The 19,091-nt window shown below is 38.0% G+C and overlaps 1 protein-coding gene and 1 non-coding gene across 2 annotated transcripts in view; one reads left to right on the plus strand and one right to left on the minus strand.

Annotated features, from left to right (window-relative positions):
- Window positions 1-19,091, minus strand: part of col7a1l (collagen type VII alpha 1-like) — a 65,318-nt gene that overhangs the window by 16,951 nt on the left and 29,276 nt on the right. The window contains exons 54-90 of the mRNA XM_085375888.1: window positions 19,018-19,080; window positions 17,305-17,343; window positions 17,155-17,208; window positions 16,660-16,692; window positions 16,234-16,299; window positions 16,007-16,051; window positions 15,845-15,880; window positions 15,734-15,760; window positions 15,576-15,647; window positions 15,361-15,423; window positions 15,099-15,116; window positions 14,973-15,008; window positions 14,850-14,888; window positions 14,720-14,755; window positions 14,501-14,635; window positions 14,291-14,389; window positions 12,921-13,100; window positions 12,491-12,598; window positions 10,213-10,257; window positions 9,765-9,836; window positions 9,317-9,373; window positions 9,178-9,222; window positions 8,998-9,084; window positions 8,007-8,060; window positions 7,849-7,884; window positions 4,761-4,832; window positions 4,623-4,676; window positions 4,491-4,529; window positions 3,872-4,402; window positions 3,714-3,749; window positions 2,971-2,997; window positions 2,826-2,885; window positions 979-1,104; window positions 667-738; window positions 457-492; window positions 249-308; window positions 57-101 (exon numbers count right to left, since the gene is read on the minus strand). Of these exons, the coding sequence (XP_085232014.1) occupies window positions 57-101; window positions 249-308; window positions 457-492; window positions 667-738; window positions 979-1,104; window positions 2,826-2,885; window positions 2,971-2,997; window positions 3,714-3,749; window positions 3,872-4,402; window positions 4,491-4,529; window positions 4,623-4,676; window positions 4,761-4,832; window positions 7,849-7,884; window positions 8,007-8,060; window positions 8,998-9,084; window positions 9,178-9,222; window positions 9,317-9,373; window positions 9,765-9,836; window positions 10,213-10,257; window positions 12,491-12,598; window positions 12,921-13,100; window positions 14,291-14,389; window positions 14,501-14,635; window positions 14,720-14,755; window positions 14,850-14,888; window positions 14,973-15,008; window positions 15,099-15,116; window positions 15,361-15,423; window positions 15,576-15,647; window positions 15,734-15,760; window positions 15,845-15,880; window positions 16,007-16,051; window positions 16,234-16,299; window positions 16,660-16,692; window positions 17,155-17,208; window positions 17,305-17,343; window positions 19,018-19,080 (2,703 nt within the window). The remainder of the gene's footprint in view (window positions 1-56; window positions 102-248; window positions 309-456; window positions 493-666; window positions 739-978; window positions 1,105-2,825; window positions 2,886-2,970; window positions 2,998-3,713; window positions 3,750-3,871; window positions 4,403-4,490; window positions 4,530-4,622; window positions 4,677-4,760; window positions 4,833-7,848; window positions 7,885-8,006; window positions 8,061-8,997; window positions 9,085-9,177; window positions 9,223-9,316; window positions 9,374-9,764; window positions 9,837-10,212; window positions 10,258-12,490; window positions 12,599-12,920; window positions 13,101-14,290; window positions 14,390-14,500; window positions 14,636-14,719; window positions 14,756-14,849; window positions 14,889-14,972; window positions 15,009-15,098; window positions 15,117-15,360; window positions 15,424-15,575; window positions 15,648-15,733; window positions 15,761-15,844; window positions 15,881-16,006; window positions 16,052-16,233; window positions 16,300-16,659; window positions 16,693-17,154; window positions 17,209-17,304; window positions 17,344-19,017; window positions 19,081-19,091) is intronic.
- On the plus strand, window positions 5,457-5,528 carry trnac-gca (transfer RNA cysteine (anticodon GCA)). Its single transcript has one exon. It is a non-coding gene; the product is annotated as a tRNA-Cys (tRNA).

Here is a 19,091-nt window from a genome sequence, read left to right on the forward strand (position 1 = left end):
TAAGGGTTTTATATAAAACTTCATGCTCAATTGTGTGGTTTTGAAAAGTTGCTTACTATGGGCCCAGGAGCTCCTTTAACACCTGGAGAGCCCTTGTCACCCTGAAAAGAAACATTTTCCTGCATAAGCAAACATGGCAACGCTGATTTTTTGTTATTATAAAAAGATTAAAAACTACAGTTCCTGTCTGGTCTAAACATCACCAACAACATAGTCACCAAATGTCAAATATGTAAAAAGGAACTTACCCTTTTACCTGGGAGGCCAACTACGCCTCTCTCACCAGGTTCACCTGGTATACTGTCACCCTGGTAAAATGAAGAAGGGAAAATGATCATTTCTGAAGTGGCAAAAACTGCTTAATTGTAGTATGAGGCAAATAGATTTATGTTAAAATAACAATAACACCATCCTTTAAGTTTGGCTTACACAACTGTGCATAATATTAGTACTTACCTTTTCTCCTTTTTCTCCAGGTATGCCAGGAATACCCTATCAGGTGGTACGAAAAGAAATTGGACTCATTTTCAGCCAGCAATAAAACAGAGAGAAACAAAAGTATAAAATGAAAAACAAAATTGTAACAAGCAGTGATTTTTAGCGTAGAAGGTTGGCATAGAAATAAACAACCTAAAAGACAGAAATGATATGTTAAGTTTTCTATACATGAGGTCCTGGCGGTCCTCGAGGTCCAGGAGATCCTGGGGAGCCATTCTTCCCTCTTTTACCTCGGCTGCCCTAATATCAACACAAACATCATACCTCATCATTATTATTTAAGCAGTGAGGTAATACTTATAACCTTCTCTGTCTATACCTCTTCTTATTAATTCATTCTCACGAAGATTCTCTCGAATCTTTGTGAGAATGAATCTTCTCTCGAAGATTATTTCATTTGTTAGATCATTTCATTTATTATATTGTATTGGCATTCAAAAGAGTTTAAGGGTCATTGTAAGATAATGTATGGTGACATACCTCTCTACCTGCCTCTCCTGGGTCCCCTGGAAGACCCCTAAGACCTGTGGGGCCCTGGATGCTTGGATTGCCAGGGATTCCCTGAATGCCCTGAGCACCTGGAGGACCTGGCTCGCCGGGCTCACCCTGAGGCAACACCATGGCAGAAAATAAGGATACAGGAAAAAAAGAGAAAAAATTCAGTGTTTGAAGATGAGCACATCATCAGAGGTCACTTGTCTCTTGTAATGTTGTTATTCAGCTTTTCTATTACTTTTGAATAATTGCTTTGAAGTAAGGTCCTTCTTGCCTTTATCAAATTAAAAGCTCAAACATAATTTTGAATGAGTCACTGAGTCAATTAAATGCTCCAAATTAAAAGTGTGATGTGAATTGAAGTCATTCAAAGTGAATGCTATGGAAGTCTGTGGGGGCTAATTAATTTACTAGGACATGTGTGTGTGTGTATATGTATGTGTACATATATATATATATATATATATATATATATATATATATATATATATATATATATATATATATATATATATGGAGAGAGAGCTCTTAAATGTATTTCACAGCCCACCATTATAAGGTCTATGCTAACCTAAATTAAAACTATTGGCAATTACTAAATCCACTTGTTATGTTTTTGTAATGCTTAATCCACCATTATTCACAAACTCTTTAATCAAAATGATATTTTGAATGCTAAAATATAATTATTGTTGTTGTCCAATTTTCAAATGTACTGTTTTACAAAAAAACATGAAAAATAGTAAAGAACATCATTATTTTTCTGATTAAGATGACAAATTGCAGTTCATTAGTTGCACTAATCAGAAGGTCGGTGGTTCGATCCCAGGCTGCCTCCTGGCTGCATGCCAAATATCCTTGGGCAAGATACTGACCCCATGTTTGCCTACTGGTGGTGGTCAGAGGGCCCGGTGGCGCCAGTGTCTGGCAGCCTCGCCTCTGTCAGTGCGCCCCAGGGCAGCTGTAGTTACAGTGTAGCTTGCCATCACCAGTGTGTGAATGTGTGTGTGAATGGGTGAATGACTGAATGTAGTGTGAAGCGCTTTGGGGTCCTTAAGGACTGAGTAAAGCGCTATACAAATGCAGGCCATTTACCATTTCTAAACAGAAAAATCATTTAGTGCTTGAATGTCCAGCATGCCGGCTCAAATTTGGATATTAAAACATTTCATTTCATTCATTAAAACAATTCATTTTGAAATTCTTTACTTCAGTTTAAACTGGTAAAATGCTCACTGAAAGGGAATGAGTCCACATTAAAGTACTTCATGATGCTAGATGTGGTCTCTTAGACACATAAGACGAGACATAATCTAGCGGATTCAAAGACAAAGACATTCAAAGTCCGTATTAACACCTGGAAACTATTTGGAACTCAACGAAAAAAGGGACAAGTACATAAAAACAATGGCATCAAGAATGCAAGCTGTTATCAAGACTAATGGAGGCCATATAAAATATTAGTTTTTTAAGTTATGTTTAAAAAAATAAATAACGATATAATAATCTAATAATGTAATAACATTTTTTAAATAAATTTCTAAAAGATTAGTATTTTTATGTTTTTATGACAGGTGGTCAAATAAATGTATTAAGATTTTTTTAGTTCAACTGGTGTACAGACCAGTAACCATCAGTAACCCCCCATATCTGGATGACAGCTATCAGCTAATGCAGTTTATGATATTAAAAGGTTAAAAGGCTAGTTGATTAAACACTTATGTTATTTATTACGTTAGCACACTTGAAACAGTTCTGACAGTCAGTCTAATAACATTAAAATCAGTCTTTAAAGTCCCCATAAGGGATGAGCAGAGAAATAGAAATTTTACCTTCTGTCCAGGAGGACCAGCCTGACCCTCTGGCCCTCTGTGACCGATGCCCGGCTCCCCCTAAAAATAACAAAACAGATGAACACATCTGCGCAGTCACCATCATTAAAATTTAAAAAGCAAAGTTAAATCTTTATATATTTACCTTCTGTCCCTTTTCACCAATTTCGCCCTGAAGAGTGCATAGAAATGAGTTACAATAACGGAGTGCACCGTGACACATCCTTTTCATGTGCCAAAATAAACTAACTCGGAGGAATTTGAAATAATAAAAAAAAACAGGATTTGTCAGCATGTTTAACAAGGGGAATTATTAATGTCTGCTTTAATCTACTGTCTCAAAGTCATACAGAAATAGAGCAGGAGGGACATCAAAGCCCTGGACTCAACCAGATTCAGTGACAGGCGAGACGGGAGGGAAGCTCTCCCTGAGCTCTGATGTCATTTACAGATGCAGTTTTGGGAGGAGGGGGAGCATCCATGATATTTTTATGAACTGGTGGAACATTTCATGTGGGGACATGTGTCATTCTTGCTTTGTGATCTTAAGATGATAATAAAAATAATGCTTGAAATCAGTGGGAAAGTATCAGCGACTCGGTCATTTCAGCATAGATATCTTTTATTTCAAAGGGTTGGTTCAAGGTTGATGTTGGGCAATATTTATCACTAGGATGGAAGAATATCAGTCACACACAGCTAACAAATTTTAGAGGCATAAACTAGCTAGCAACTGCGGCAAACGTGATGGATCAATGACTCTTAACAGCTAAATAATACTATTTTTTTTCTTGCAAGGCTTGAGCCACCTGTTGCAAATTTTGATGGCTTTATCCCCTTTTTAATCTTTTCAATAAAGTTTTATCATAACATTCAAAATCTTTTCACCTTTTGTCCTGGTTTTCCATTTTCACCTGGCTGTCCCTGTTGCACAAAAAAGACAGTCAGTGATCATCATCATGTCTATAAACAGCTCATTTGTAAAACAGTCATCGAACATTTCAAGAAAAGTGTAACATGTTTACATTTTACTCTTTTGCCCTTACCTTCAGTAAATAATACCCCGGGGGATATGGGTACGGCAGTCCAGCTTCTTCATCGTAATTTCCCTCTCTCCTCCTCTCTATCTCCTCCCTCATCCTCTCCCATTCCTCCCTCTGCCGCTCCAGTTCTCTTTCGCTTTCCATTTTTTCCCTCTCCTGCTCGGCCTCCCTCTCTTTCTCCAGTTCCTGTCTTTCTCTCTCCATCTCCAGCCTATCCCTCTCTCTCTCCATCTCCAAGTCCTCCTTCTCTTCTTCCTTCTCTTGATCTACACCTTCCTCTGTCTCCCAGTCATTGTCTCCACTTCTCTCCTCCTCCTCATAGACTGGATCAGGGACTGGTTTTAAATCAGGCATTAACTCTTTCTCTTTTTCCATTCCCCAATCTTCCACTTCCGCTTTTGTCTCTTCCTCTCCTCCACCTATTGTTTCTGTGGGAACCTCTGTCTCTGTATCGATGTATCTCCATCTCTCTCGTGCTTCTTGTCTCTCACTCCGGCTGTGTGTCTGAAGGCCTGGATTTTCTTTTTCATCCTTCTAAAAACACAAATCAGCGTATTTGTAAGTCATCTATCCATCTGGATTTGGATAAACACTTGACCTCTACTGTTGAAAACAGACTTACGCTCCAGATTTTGTAACCCTGAGCTCCAGAGGAGATGTGCTGTAATTTAAATGAGTACAAAGCAACACTTTTTTTAGATGCAAATTGATTTAAATTTTTTAAAACATGGAACTATCAGATGAAAATTAGTACTTGCTGTGCCTTCTTAAACCGATTTCGTCCTCCTGGGGCACCTGGCATGAACGCCTGAAACATACAGATTTTACTTCATGATTTAAAAAAAAAAAAAAAATCATTCATTAGTCTTCTACAAAAACAGGTGATGCCTACCATGGAGTCAGGCCAAAATGTTCCTCTTTTCACCCTGATTTCAGGTTGAGGCACTTCCATCTCCCACAGAGCCTTCATAAGCAAATTTAGCAAATCATTTATGATGATTGATGTTTATATACTTTGTAAGTGCTGAGCCACCTCTAATTTCTTTATATTGTTTGAGGAAAATGGGAAACAAACATGTGCAGGCATACACAAAAACACAGCATCTGACATTGTGTTTTCAGTTTGTACAATTCTTAAAAGGGTGAAAGTCCATTTGCTATTATCATCTTTATTTTTTAACACAGCCAGAAATTGTCCAGGCTTCTGGAAGAGCATTCAAAGCTCTTCTTTGAATATTTACTGTCTTCAACAGGTCTGGGCTCTGGGAAGGACAATCATGACTGTTTGCCAATCAGAAACTTTCCTTCTGATGTTATTGCATAGTGGATCAAAATCGGACAAGGTCACCAGTGGCTGAAATGCAACCCTAAACCATGACAGAGCCTCCACCATGTTTTACAGATGGCTGTAGATATTCACTGTTGTACTGCTTTCCTGACCTCCTCCACAGATAATGATGATTACTTACCAAAAATTCTAAAGTTTGTTTCATCTCTTAATCAGACCTGTTGTCACTGGTTTTCAGTCCAGTTCTTTGCCATCCTCCCTTAAGAATGGCTTCTTTCTGATGAGGCTTCAGGTATCGGTGGGGGTATAGCTCAGTGGTAGAGCATTTGACTGCAGATCAAGAGGTCCCCAGTTCAAATCTGGGTGCCCCCTTCAGATATACTCACTGCTTTCTTTGTTATTCTGAACTACTTATTTACTTCCACGGAACCAATTCTTTAATCATACTAGCATTCTGTTGCTGCTTTTCTGTATTTATTATGTTAATGTGTCTTTTTTTTCCCCTTGTGCAATATTTTGGCAGATCTGCAATTTCCATAGCCCTTCCACCCTTACTTATTATTTATTGCACTCTAGTGTACATAGTAGGGCAGCACAGTGGTTAGCACCGTGGCCTCACAGCAAGAAGGTCCTGAATTCAATTTCTCCATCGGTCTGCAGTCTTTCTGTGTAGAGTTTGCAAGTTCTCCCCCGATCCTCTGGCTTCCTCCCACAGTCCAAAGACGTGGGATTAGGTTAATTGAAAACTCTAAATTCCCATTGGTGTGAATGTGAGGGCAAATGGTTGTCTGTTTCTATACGTTAGCTCTGTGACAGTGTGGCGACCTGTCCAGGGTGCCCTAAGACAGCTGGGATAGGCTCCCGCGACCCTGAAAAAAGGATAAGCAGATGGATGGATAGTGTTCCTGTAGTTTGTCTTATATATCTGCATATTGTCTTTTACTTTGACACCTTGTGGTCTTGTTACATAATTTCATTGTGCAAGCAACTGTACAATGACAATAAAAAGTTCTAAGTTCAACAGATGGATCAACTGAACGACCAGGTGTCTTTGCTGGATTTTTCCTGATTCTTAAGGACACGACTTTCAGATACAGACATCTACTGCATAGTTTTTGTGTGTGTGTGTGTGTGTGTGTGTGTGTGTGTGTGTGTGTGCGTGCGTGCGTGTGTTTCTTGTCTGGTTTCTCAGATTCTTTCAGAACACCCTGCACTGCAAAGATATGCAGGTTTTTAACTAAAACATCTTCGGGAATTATCATTTTATGTATATTCAAATTTTGTCAAATTCAAGATACAACGCTGGCTCACCTCTTGAGTTCGGTGCTATTTTATGCTTGGATAATTAACAGTTCAGCGTGAAGTAGCTTAACAAACAAAAATGCATATTAAGGTACAAGACTACACTAAAAATGAGTGAAAAAGCAGTCAATGTCCAAAGAAAACCTTCACAAGAAACTTCAGAAAGCGATGAGAACTATTGCTCAAGAGGACTTTTAAATATGAGAAGAAAGTCTGGCTCCTTGGAAGCAAAATATAAAGAAATCAGGGGTGGCTCAAGACTTTTGTGGAGTACTGTACGATGAGAAAAAAGGAGGAAGACACAGAGTTGTTTAGAAAGTCACTTTTACTTAAGCACACATGCACAGAGAGGTTAAACACAGACAATATAATTATAAAGATAAATTTCACCAGCGTAACAAGTGTTTGATCTGGCTACATATGTGTTTATAGTAAAACTAGATTCTAAATATTATCTATGGTATTCACAGGGTATGGTAAAGTAAGAAACCCTTAGTATTTCCATGTTTTAATAAATAAAATGTCTGTATTTCCTGAAGTATGTATGCAAATTGTTGTCATGTTGAAGAAAGCTTACTTCTATTTTATTTACTGAAAAATACTTGTCATAAATAAATTAGGAGTTTTTGGCAGGGTAAGTAAAGCTACACTGGTTTTTACACTGACCAAGCTTAAAAAAACACAACCTACATACGAGGACAGTTTTCAGGTGCCTAATTTTCTATGAGCCACAACAAGAGAAAAACACTCTGGTAATGTATACGGTATTTTTTGGTGAGTGACATTGTCTCTGTGCGGAAAGAAGTCCCCCTTCATGAAACGACGTTGTTCAGGGTTCATCACCAGAGAAAACGGTTCACAGTTTATTCGCACTCTCCGTGTAGTGCTTTCTTATGAATGATTAAGACTCTATAGTCTCAGTCTCTCGGGAATTAAGAGATTTCCTGTTTAAAAAAACGAGAGAGAGAAAGTATTAAAAGTAACTCTCTGGATTTTTTTTCTCAGTAAATCATTCATGAACAGCTGGACTATATTTTCTGCTCATTTGCATTCAGACAAGCTTTAGAGAAATCATGCTAAAAGTATGCCGCTCATGCTTTGGTCATGTTTGGTCATGTATTCACATCAGCCTTAAACAAACACTTGCATTATTTTGCACTGGTGAAATTTTCATCAAAAGCAGAAGAAAGAAAGGGGTCTTGAAAATGATGAAAGTGCTGCTTATGGTTTATTTATTGACAACTGCAGTTAAGCCCATTCGCTGTTTTATTCAAGCACTTGCAGATCAATTTCAGGACCCTTGTGCATAAGTGCAAATAAAGTTTTTCAGTCCAAGGCATGCAAAGATCTTTAAGACGGAAGCCTGTAGAACTTAAAATGAAAACTCCACCTGATCTGGTTCTTCTGTTGCCGAAGGAGGTGTAGACTGAAAAGACACATCAGAATTTTAAAGTTAAAATGTCACTTGGAAAGTCAAGCAAAATACAAAGAAAGAAAAAGTAAACAATGCCCTATATTTCTCATGAGCACCGAGCTGCCCAGGAATACCTTCTCTATATCATCAGAGGGTCGAGAGGGTGACTCTGTGGTTGGCAAGATAACCTAGGAGGGGACAAATAAGTACACAAGTCTGAATGCAAACCCCCCAGCATATTGGTAAATTTTACAACGTTTTTTAAAAAAGTGAGTTTTTTTGTCATTACTCTGAAAGCTTGCACCTACAGTATCTGCCATTAAAATATGAAGCTAGCAGGTTTCAATGTTTTGTTTTATTATAAGTAAAAGTATTGAAAGTTGCTCTGTGATGTCAGTTTCTGTTTATTGAAAGAAGATTGGATAGCTACTGTTAAACTCAATGCTAAAAATTGGGACTTTTTTCACACTATCACACATCCAGAGTACACTCAGAATATAACAACACTTTAATATGCAAACTGCAGAGGAGCTGAACACAAACCCTTTTACCAGAAGAGCCTCAGTCATCCCTAAAATGTCCATGCAACATGCGGCTCAGGCTCTTTTGCCTATACTGACTGAACTACCTGGGTTTATTGTTTGTCCAGGGCATTCTTATGTCATGTGAGCACCAGTTATCTGGACTTTAGGCTTTTTTCATTATCATACGACATATGTGGATAATGACAGTGTGGTGGGAGGGTTTGGTATGTTGGATCAGTTGTAGGAGGGAGAGGTGGGGCAGGATGGTTGAGGGTAGCGACACCAACTAGGTGGAGAAAAACACCTAGTCTGCTGATCCTTCTTTCTCCCATATAGTAGGTGCAAAGCTGGAGAAATGGTGAAGAATGTGCAAGGTGAAGCACAGCAGGTAGCTGTGCACTGACTTTATGTTGGCACTCAGTGGGTGATTTCTTCTCTTTCTGCTTTATAATAAAGAACTGCGTGTCCATACAATTAAAACACTTCCCTCTGTAATTTCACTCTTAGTGGAACCTGGCAGAGGTCCCTGACTTGTTTTGTGCTTGAATGAATAAAAATGATCAAAAGATAAATACCAAAGATAGCACAACATTTGTTTCACCTGTGCATCCGTTTCTCTGTCTGAGAAGACTGTTATAGGTTGACTTAAGGTCTCGACCTGGGCAGGACTGGGTGTGGGCAATTGTTCCTTACAAATCAAAAGCAACACAAATGTATTATTGTTCAGGTAAAACAGAAATGTTTATTACTTTTAGTTAGCTATTGGGCTACAAATGATCACCTTATCATCCACTGGATGGGGAAATTCATCTGTTTGGACTTCAAGCTGCGCATGTTAAAGAAATTGAACACATGTCACATTAAAAATGAATCATAACATTTGTACCCAGTCCAGCTGAAACAGATGAGAGAATATTTACCTGTCTGTTTTCCCCGAAGTCCCGAGGGATTAAGGGGTCAATTGTGGTGAGTTCTTCCTATTTTGAAAAAAGAAAAAAAAAAATCTCGTCATAACTTTTAAACACTCAAGCCCACGGTAGATGATGTGGAGAGCGGATGAAGTGGGCTGTAATGACAAACTAATTTATTCGTAATAATTAAGATTAGGTAGTGGGTGTGTCATTAATCAGATCTCTGCAGCATTTGTGTGGGCGCAGATATAATTCAGTCTCCAGAGATACTGCTACGAAGAAAAAAAGAAAAAACAAAAAAAAAATGCAGGTGACTGGATGATGAGTTTGGCAGGGCTGTTAACAAGAAGGCGCTCACAATTCTCTAAATGAGGAACAACCCCACATCATCAGCATCACATTAAAATTAAGCTTCCAACGGTGCATCAATTACTGATTTATTATTGCAGCTGCCTACCTCGTATTCATAACTGTAATCCTCGCCGTTATAAAACTCGTCTTCTTCGTCTTGCCTGGCCTCTTCACTTGTCTTAGGATAAAAAGGAAATAGCAATTATAACAGGAAGGAATTGTGGCACAGCATTATTTATCACGTGTGAATAACTGGAATAACTGGAACACATCAACGAGCAAGCAAATGTAATCTGTTAATATTACAGTGAGAAGCAGATGGACATCAGGATCAATGCATGCTTTTAGTTAAATGAGGCATATTGTGGGTGCAAAACGTGGTTCATTCAGTGTGTTTATATTCACAATCTTTTAATTTAGGATTATGTTTCATTAAATCTTTTTTTTATAAAGTTATGTTTGTATTTTGCAAGGTTAGACATTTTAATTTAGTTGGGGCTGAAGTGAAGTAACGTTTCTGGGTTTATTCTGATCTGTTGTTCAAGGACATTTACCAAGCGTTGTCTCTGCCTCCTATGTCGTCCTTTATTTCCTTTGCCCTGGTTGAGAAGTTCACAATCAGAGAGAGAAAAGATGAAGGTTTCCCATATTTCAGAAGTTGTTGATGATCAAGTTCTAAACTGCAGCTGATAAGTTTAGGGAAATGAGTAATTAATGTTTATCAAAAATGAATAAAAATCCCGTTAAATTAGGATGATTAAAAAACATGAAATCTAGTTTTACCAAACAGTTTAGAGCTGTTTATGGTATTTATAGGACCATACCTGATGTTTTACATATTTCAGCCCATCCGATTTATGTGTATATCCCTTTAAAGACTGAACCATGAGATAATTACTAGAAAACTCAAAATTTGTGTTTTTTTTAACCTTGTGACAATTTTTATAAAATTTAATGAAATAGTAATTTGCAAATATGAGTTTTAATTTGAATCATATTTGCTAGATCTGGCATTTTAAAATATGATACACTACGCATGTGATTTAAATATATATAGACACATATACACTGCATCCCCCGCAAAACATGGATTAAACTAAGGCTCATATGATGAATGGCAAGAGTTTATTTAACCCTAACTGATGCAGTGAGTAGCTTGTCAAAGCAGAAGACGTGATGATTTCCCACAGTCGGGGAAAAGACCTGCGTCGAGAAAGAAAACAACTAAGGAGACAGGTGAAACTTTTAAAAATAACTTAACTAACACATTATTAAAAGGATAGTGGTGTGCCATCATCTTCGAGGACGTAATGCGATCAGTGAGAGAATTGGAGATCGATTGGTGAAATCAAATCATAGTCAAAGTAAGAACATTTCCTTTTGACCTTGGGTTGCTTCACTTGGTCAGATCATGGTTGACCACCATTATGTGCCGAAAGAATGAACTTATCCCAGGGATATTCCAAAACTGAGGTCCAGATCACCAGGCCGAGGACTATTTTGCACTGGGCTCCAAAGAAAGAATAAATTTGTTCTCTCCAGTACTCTGGCTTCCTCCCCCCCTTCGTGACCCTGAAAGTTATAAGCGGCAGAGAATGAATGGATGGATGGATGGATGGATGGATAGATAGAGTTTCGGGTATTTTATTTTTCCAAAAAATGACACTTTCACCCAAACCTTACTCTTGCACTTAAATCTTTTTCCATGCATCACAAAGTCTGAAAACCCAGTGACCCAAAAACAAATGTCACTGGAGAACTTCTTTGAACAGGAAGAAAGAGCCAAAGATGAGTCACCAGAGGGATCTCAGAATGCCAAACAAAAGAAAGAAAGAGATTAAGAATCATACTTAAATTAAGAGGTTCATCGCGAGATTCACACCCTCCACATTCGCTTGGTATAATATACAGTGACTGAAAAATTGTCCAGTGTTAAACTGGTCGATGGTACAAAAACGATTGGGAACCGCTGCTCTAAGATATCAGTGTCAGGAATCATCGGGCTCAGATTGTTAAAGAGCGGCTCAGGGCACATGAGACATTATTTTACACATGAACTGACCACCACAGAGTCAAGAACTTAACCCCACTGAGAATTTCTGGGATGTGCTGGGGAAGACTGAATCCAAGATCTTAGAGAAAAATTAATGCAACGCTGAACGACAACACATAACGCTGCATAAGCTTATCGAAACAATATCTTGGCAATGCTGTCATCAAAGATAAACGTGGATCCAACAAAATATTAGACTTTGCAACTTTATTTTGGCTGGGCAGTGTATACTAACCACTAGTGACAAATATATTTTAAGGGATTCTTCAAACTATAATCAATGCATATTTAAAGAACACATTATCAGTTGATAACAGAGACACAAATATCAGCTTTCAGGTATTTTTGTGGCACCCTAGACGTGACTCATATTAACTTCTTTCATGCCTTTAACTTTGTTACCATAACTTAGAGCAGCCCTTAAAATTAAAGAATAAAACTCACATCATTCTCAATAAAATGTAAACGTTAAAGAATTTTCCATATTTAGATTCCCTGTTTCACTGGTGCTACAAGTGCACTTTCCCAAATCTACATTACTGTGCAGTAATATCACAACTGAGAGTCCAAATCACTTAAAATTAGCATAAACATCAAAACAGAAGCATCCATTTAGTAAAAGCTGATGTGTATGCTAAGTAGAAGAGATAAGCTAAAACATCAAACACCTGTATGGTCCTTTGGCAATATGCATTCATTGTAAACTGATGGAGAAGTATCCCATTTTCCATCCTCTATCTAAAACCCAACCCTCAATATGACAGTTATGGTAGCTTTACTTTCCCACGTTCCCTGTTCTTCTTCTTTTGTCCTGAATTCTTCTTCAGTGAGTCCTCCTGAGTGAGGAGAACAGTCTCCATTACAGATTGAGGTAACCCTGAAAACATCTAACAGACAAATTTTAACTTTAAATGCAATCCGAATATAAATAACACCAATATTTTGTAATGTAGGATTGTTTAGATTTTTAAAGTATGACATGTACATCATTAGAGTTTACAAAGCATTTTATGAAATATTATGTGAATGTTAGATATATATTAATTACTTTTATGACTTTTTTAGGAATTATTATGAAGTTTATTTGCATTTTATTTCTTTAAATAAAGGGAATAATAGAAAATATAAAAAAGAAAAATGGCACTGAAAGTTTACACTCTGTCTTTCTTCCATCTAAAAGTGCCTAAATATGAAATGTGACAGCCTTACCTCATTGGTCATTGTATAATTGGAAGTAGAATTGACTACAGTCAGATTAACTTTAAAGGAAGTTCCAGTACTGTCTACTGTCTCCTTTAAATTGGTCTCAATCGTGTCATGCTCCAGTTCTCCATTCAGCGTGTTGACGGTCCATAAAGTTGGATCCTCTGCAGTTTCATTTAAAGGGTCCTTCAGTGAGAGAAGTAAAAAAATACATATTAGTGACAACTGGTGATAAACTATATCAAACACAGTTTCATTTCTCCAGGATCATGGTGAAAACATTTAAAGCCACACAAGCTCAAATAAAATGCAAATGCACAAAGGTATGAGACGGCTGAAAAACTCAAGATTACACAGAACCTTAAACAATAAATATCAAGGACTGTTAGTAGAACAATAAATATTCAGAACATGAGCTGTAAATTGTTCGATGAAGCATGGACTCGCCAAGCTGCTGCAAACAGTTCTCAGAGATTTTGGACCACACTGACATGATAACAACACATAATTACTGCAAATTTGTAGGCTACAGTGAGATGATTTGAGCTTTGTTGCATGATGTGTTATCTTTCTTGAATCAGCCATCAGAAGATGGGTACATTATGGTCATAAAGGGTCAGCAGCAATGTTGAGTTGGGCTGTGCATTTAAACAATGCTGAGTTGGTACTAAGGGCCTTAAAGTGTGCCTACAAGATATTCCCCACACCATTACAGGATTACAGGATGGATCCATGCTTTTACGCAGTTTACATCAAATTTTGACCCTATCATCCGAATGTCAAAGTAGAAACATCACAGGAAAGACTCAGGCAGTGTTTTTCAAACCTCCACTTCTCCAATTGTGGTGAGTCCATGAGAATTGTAGCCTACAGTTTCCTATACTTAGCTGACAGGAGTGGTACCTGTTTCGATGTGCATTCAGAGATGCTAGTCTGCATACTTTGGTTGAAACAAGTGGTTATTTGGGTTACTGTTGCCTTCCTATCAACTCAAAACGTGACCTTTCTCCTTGGATCTCTGGCATCGACAAGCCATTTTTCATTCACAGAAGTGCTGCTCGCTAGATATTTTCCCTTTTTTTTTACCCTTCTCTGTAAGTCGATGGTTGTGTAGGAAATTCCCAGCAGATTATCAGTTTCTGAAATACTCAGACCAGCCCGTCTGGCATCAACAGCCATAACACATTCAAAATCAAGCTCATGTTGAATTCAGTAGATCATCTTGAACATGCAGTGTTTCGTTGCCATACGATTGGCTGATTAGATATTTGCGTTAATGAGAAGTCGAACAGGTGTACCCACTAAAATATGTGGTAGGTTAATAGATTCATTATTGTTCCCAAGCATTCTCTTTAGATTAGGCTGAGGTTACGTACAACAAAGAAAGATTCAGGAGGCTGGCCGTCTACATCAGTGTCCTCAAAAGTGTCCGCTTTTGACAAAGGTCTGCTGGTGATGTCAAATTTCTCCGAACTCTATCGAGAAAATATAAAATGAATAGCAGTAGTAGTCGTTTTGAAAAGTTTGAGGTATTGGAAACAAGAAATGTAAACATACAGTATACAGTCTAAAAATAGTCTACGTACTTTGTAGTCAGTGATGACGTTGGAGTTGTGCCTTTCTGTGTTTTCTTTTGTTTTCTTGGAGTTGCTGAGCACATGAAGCAGCTCCTCTATGCCATCCTGCAGCAACCTGTCAATCAAAGCCTTCAGCAAAGGAAGCTGAAAAAAGCTTTTATTTAGACAGCTGAACTCTACTTTTATTACACTATTGCATATTTATACAATGTGGTGCAAAGAGCTCACCTTTATACCGTAGGCTTCAAACATTGTCTCAATGTCCTAAAGTCGAGTGAAAATACGTTGTTCAGATACTTAATAATGTAAAATGAGAACATGTATGCCACAGAAGAAATTATTATATCCTTTATTCAACCTTCATCTCAAGAGATTTTCCTGGAGCTCCAGCGTCACCCTGCAGAAACATGAAAATAAATGCAGTCAGCATAATGTAATTTCCATTCCCATGTTTCTGATGTATAAGTCAAATGAGCATTACCTTTTCTCCTTTCAGGCCTTTTTCTCCTTTATCACCCTGCAAAACAAGACAAATCAGCAACCAAGGCTATATTTCAGGGGTTTTTTTAAGAACTCAGCCTCAATATAAGCACCATTACCACCTTACCTTCAATCCTGGAGAACCCTAAACACACAGAAACAGAGGAGCAGGACATTTGAACATGCATCTACAATGCATGACATCAAGCTCACCATATCTGTTCTCATTGTAGCCCACAATAAAAATAAGCACTGTAGTCATCACTGCATGATGACTTAGATTTCATTCAGGCGACAAGTGAATTATGCCATGCAACAGCAGAGATGATGTGCCATTTTTTAAGAAAGCTATACATATGCAGAAACATGTGCACAAGCATCAAACTCACAGTAGGTCCTGGAGGACCCATTGGCATTGGGAATGCTTGTCGGATTTCATCAATGGTAGCACCCTGAGAAGGGATAAATGGATATTAAGTCAAACTGTGTGATGTTTTTCTGAATCAACACCCAGCATAAATGAGGAATTAGTCAAACCAATGGTGATTACAGGTGTAGTCATAAACAAGTCACCAAAAATGAAGTCATTTTGCATCATGTTTACCTCAGGAGTGACAAGCACCTGCCTCCCAGGCAAACCTGGAAGCCCTGGTTCACCCTTACTACCATCTTTACCCTGCAGGAAACAAACAGCATCATCCAGTTACAGCCTCAACTTCATCACTAAGTTGTGTTTTCCTTCATAAATGTGAATATACTTACATCAGCACCCGCATCTCCCTTGTCCCCCTGAAATGAAGAGTGAAGTTAACACAAGTAAATGGAGAATAAAAGCTTCATAAATGTTTTGATTGCTGCAGCAAATCTAAGAACCTTCTTGCCGTCATCTCCTTTGAGTCCTCTTTCTCCCTGTGAAAAAAAAGTAATTTCATCTAAAAAGAGCTAGAAAACGGCAAACAAATGTGCAAATTGGATAAAACAGTAATCCAGGTGATATCTAATAGCAAAGTGGTATAATTGTCAAATGTTTCTCACATCTTTTCCTGGCAGGCCCCTCTTCCCATCAATGCCAGGTCTCCCCTGTAGAGAAGAGGAAATGAAAAAGGAGATTGATCATTATCGTGGATAAACATGTGGCTCCCACTAATTACACACCTGACGCAAGAATATATTTTGTTATATTGCCTTGAATGACTAAAGACTGTCACCATTAAAAGTGTATAAAAAATGGATGATAATGGTTTTGCCGGAGTGAAACTCACAGGAGTCCCCGGTAAGCCAGGCATCCCAGCAATCCCAACCCGGCCTTGATCTCCTTTTTCTCCTTTCTGTTTACAAGCATAGAAAAAAAAGTCTCCTTTTGCAAATATCAGCAAATTAAAATGACAAATGTTATTACAAACTGGACAAATTATCACTGAGGCAGTAAAACACTCCACAGCAATGCAAAATAGCTGCTGACATGCTAAAAGCTTAGGTGTCTATAAGCACACATAAAGTTGATATACGGAACATAAAGACTGAAAATCATGACTGCATCTTAGCTTTTCTTTTCATTATTCTTTTTTGTTAAGTGAGATAATACACTGTAACTCAGTGATAACTTGTTTTATGCTAATATTAATAGGGCAGTAAACCATATACGGTAATGACAAGAATTTAAGTTCCATAAAAATTCATCCACTCACCGGACCAGGCTCTCCTTTCTGTCCCTGGTCACCCTACGGTTACCATAAGACACCTTGTGAGCAAACTCATGCATACCCTATATGTACAAATATACTGGGCCACTTACACATTACACCTAGCCATGGAAACTCATGCCATGAAGCTCCTGGCGCGCAGTTTTTATTAAGTATTGGTGACCTTTAGGCACTATGCGCCTTGGCACTCCATGACCCCTGCTCTGTAACTTTACATGGTCTATGTGATGTTTGCAATGATACTATTTAAAGAAATTTCCAAAACTGCCCTGCAGCAATAATGAGACCCTGCTACAGGAAAACACCGAGTTTTGTAAAGGCATATGGCATGGCTTGGTGGCAGTGGGAATGAAAAGATCTCATTTCAGAGATGAAGATCTGTGGCCCAATACTTTTTGTCAATATAGTGCACGCGATGCCATTTACATGGAAATTTTCAAAATATTTGAATGTGCAATTTCAATAAAACATTTTTATAACCTTCATTCCTGGTTTTCCTGGTAAGCCATCTAATCCATCTCTTCCAGAATCACCCTGCAAGGCAAACAGTTACATTAAACACACCTTTGTAATTAAACAAAAAGAAACAGAACCACAGTAAGTGCAATTTAGAATTATGCACATGCATACCAGAGACTGTCCTGGTAATCCAGGTTTCCCCTCTGGACCCTGGACAGACACATTACGATGTTTCAAGACATTCAAGAAAAATATATTACTTTTGATTTAAAAAAAAAGAAATAGATAAGAATAGCGTAAATGAATTTAGGATCACTTCCTATGTGGATGCCCCTTTAAACAGATTAACCAAGTTAGATTAATGATCAGTTTTTTGTCCTGAAAGGTAAAAGTTAATGGACTTAATTTTTGGCTGTCCATAAATTAATGGCTGCTTAGTACTTCTAAAAAATAATAATAAGTACAAAAGAACCAGAATTAACGGTCATTAGCATGAATGATATAGTGCTGTATACTGCCCTCTTCCTGGTTTCTTCTTTTTTGCATATCTGCCACACTTTCATGTTTCAGATCATCAAACAAATGTTAATATTAGACAAAAATAACCTGAGTAAATACATAATGCAGTTATTAAACGATGATTAAAAACAGATCCAAAAAGTTATCCAAACTAACCTGGCCCCTTGTCAAAAAGTTGTTTCCTCTAAAACCAATGAAGAAATGTTGGTTATGCCAACATTAGAAGCAAGAACTGTGATCAAGAGTTTGACGTAACTGGCAATGAGTGTTTCACATCGCTGTGAAGGAAAGTTTGGTCCACTCTTCTTTCCACAGTTGTTTTAATTCAGTTAGATTTTAGGATTTTCAAGCAGGAAAGGCACAATGCATTTCAAGGATAATGCCAAAATGTTCTGATTATTCCCAGATTTTGACTTGGCCACTGCAAAACCTCGTGTTTGAGCTTCAGGGTGTGAACTGATGGTTGGACATTCTCCTTTAGGGTTTTCTGGTCTCAGAATTCACGGCTCCATCAGTTACAGCAAGGCGTCCAGGTCCTTAAGTAGCAAAACATCTGTTAACCATCACTACCATTTTTGTTGTTGGTGTGTTTGTCGGTTGGTTGTTTTTAATGAACGGCTGTGTTGCTTTAATGTGAGATTTTACAACAGATGTAAAAGTACTCAAACCTTCCAAAAGGTTCTGCTTTAGTCTCATCGGGTAATATTTACATTTATATTTACATTTTACAAAAATGTAATATCTCACATTTTTGGCAAATGTGAGACGAGACTTTGTCCTCTTTTTGGCACTGAATCGTGAACTTTAACTGAGAAAAGCAAAGGCTGCAGCTCTTTAGATGTTGTTCTGAGTTCAGTTGTGATCTCCTGGATGAGTTGTTGATGGGCTCTTCGCTTCATTTTGAGTTTCCAGCCTCTCATGTGAAGGTTCACCACTGTTACAAGTTTTCTCCATTTGTGGATAATGGTTCTCGTCGTGGTTCACTTGAGTACCAAACACTTAGAAATGGCTTTCCCGACCGATAGATATCAGATATCCTGTTTCTCTTCGTTTGTTGTCATGGCGTGATTTTTGAGCTCCTGGGTGTGGCTAGTGAAACTGAACTCAATGTTCAAAAAATGTGGGGGCAGTTAACTTTTTCATATATGTTCGGATAGCTTTTTTTCCCCTTGATAAAAAAAAAATCGTCTTTTAAAAACAGACTTGTTTTTACTCAGGTTATCTTATATTAAAATTGGTTTGATGATTTGTAACATGTTAATGTGACAAATATGCAAACATTAAGAAAACAGGAAGTCGAAAAGACTTTCTCACTGCACTGCGTATCACATCCTGTTGGTTACTTCATATGGTGAAAATACTCACTTGTGGCCCAGGCGGGCCCATTTCTCCTCGCAAACCTGGCTGACCTGGCTCTCCAGGATCGCCCTGATAAGAAG

Source organism: Diplotaxodon limnothrissa, linkage group LG17 (assembly GCF_057381915.1).
Source record: "Diplotaxodon limnothrissa isolate DT_005_m linkage group LG17, D_limnothrissa_male_GT1.1, whole genome shotgun sequence".
In the NCBI taxonomy this organism is placed as follows: Eukaryota; Metazoa; Chordata; class Actinopteri; order Cichliformes; family Cichlidae; genus Diplotaxodon; species Diplotaxodon limnothrissa.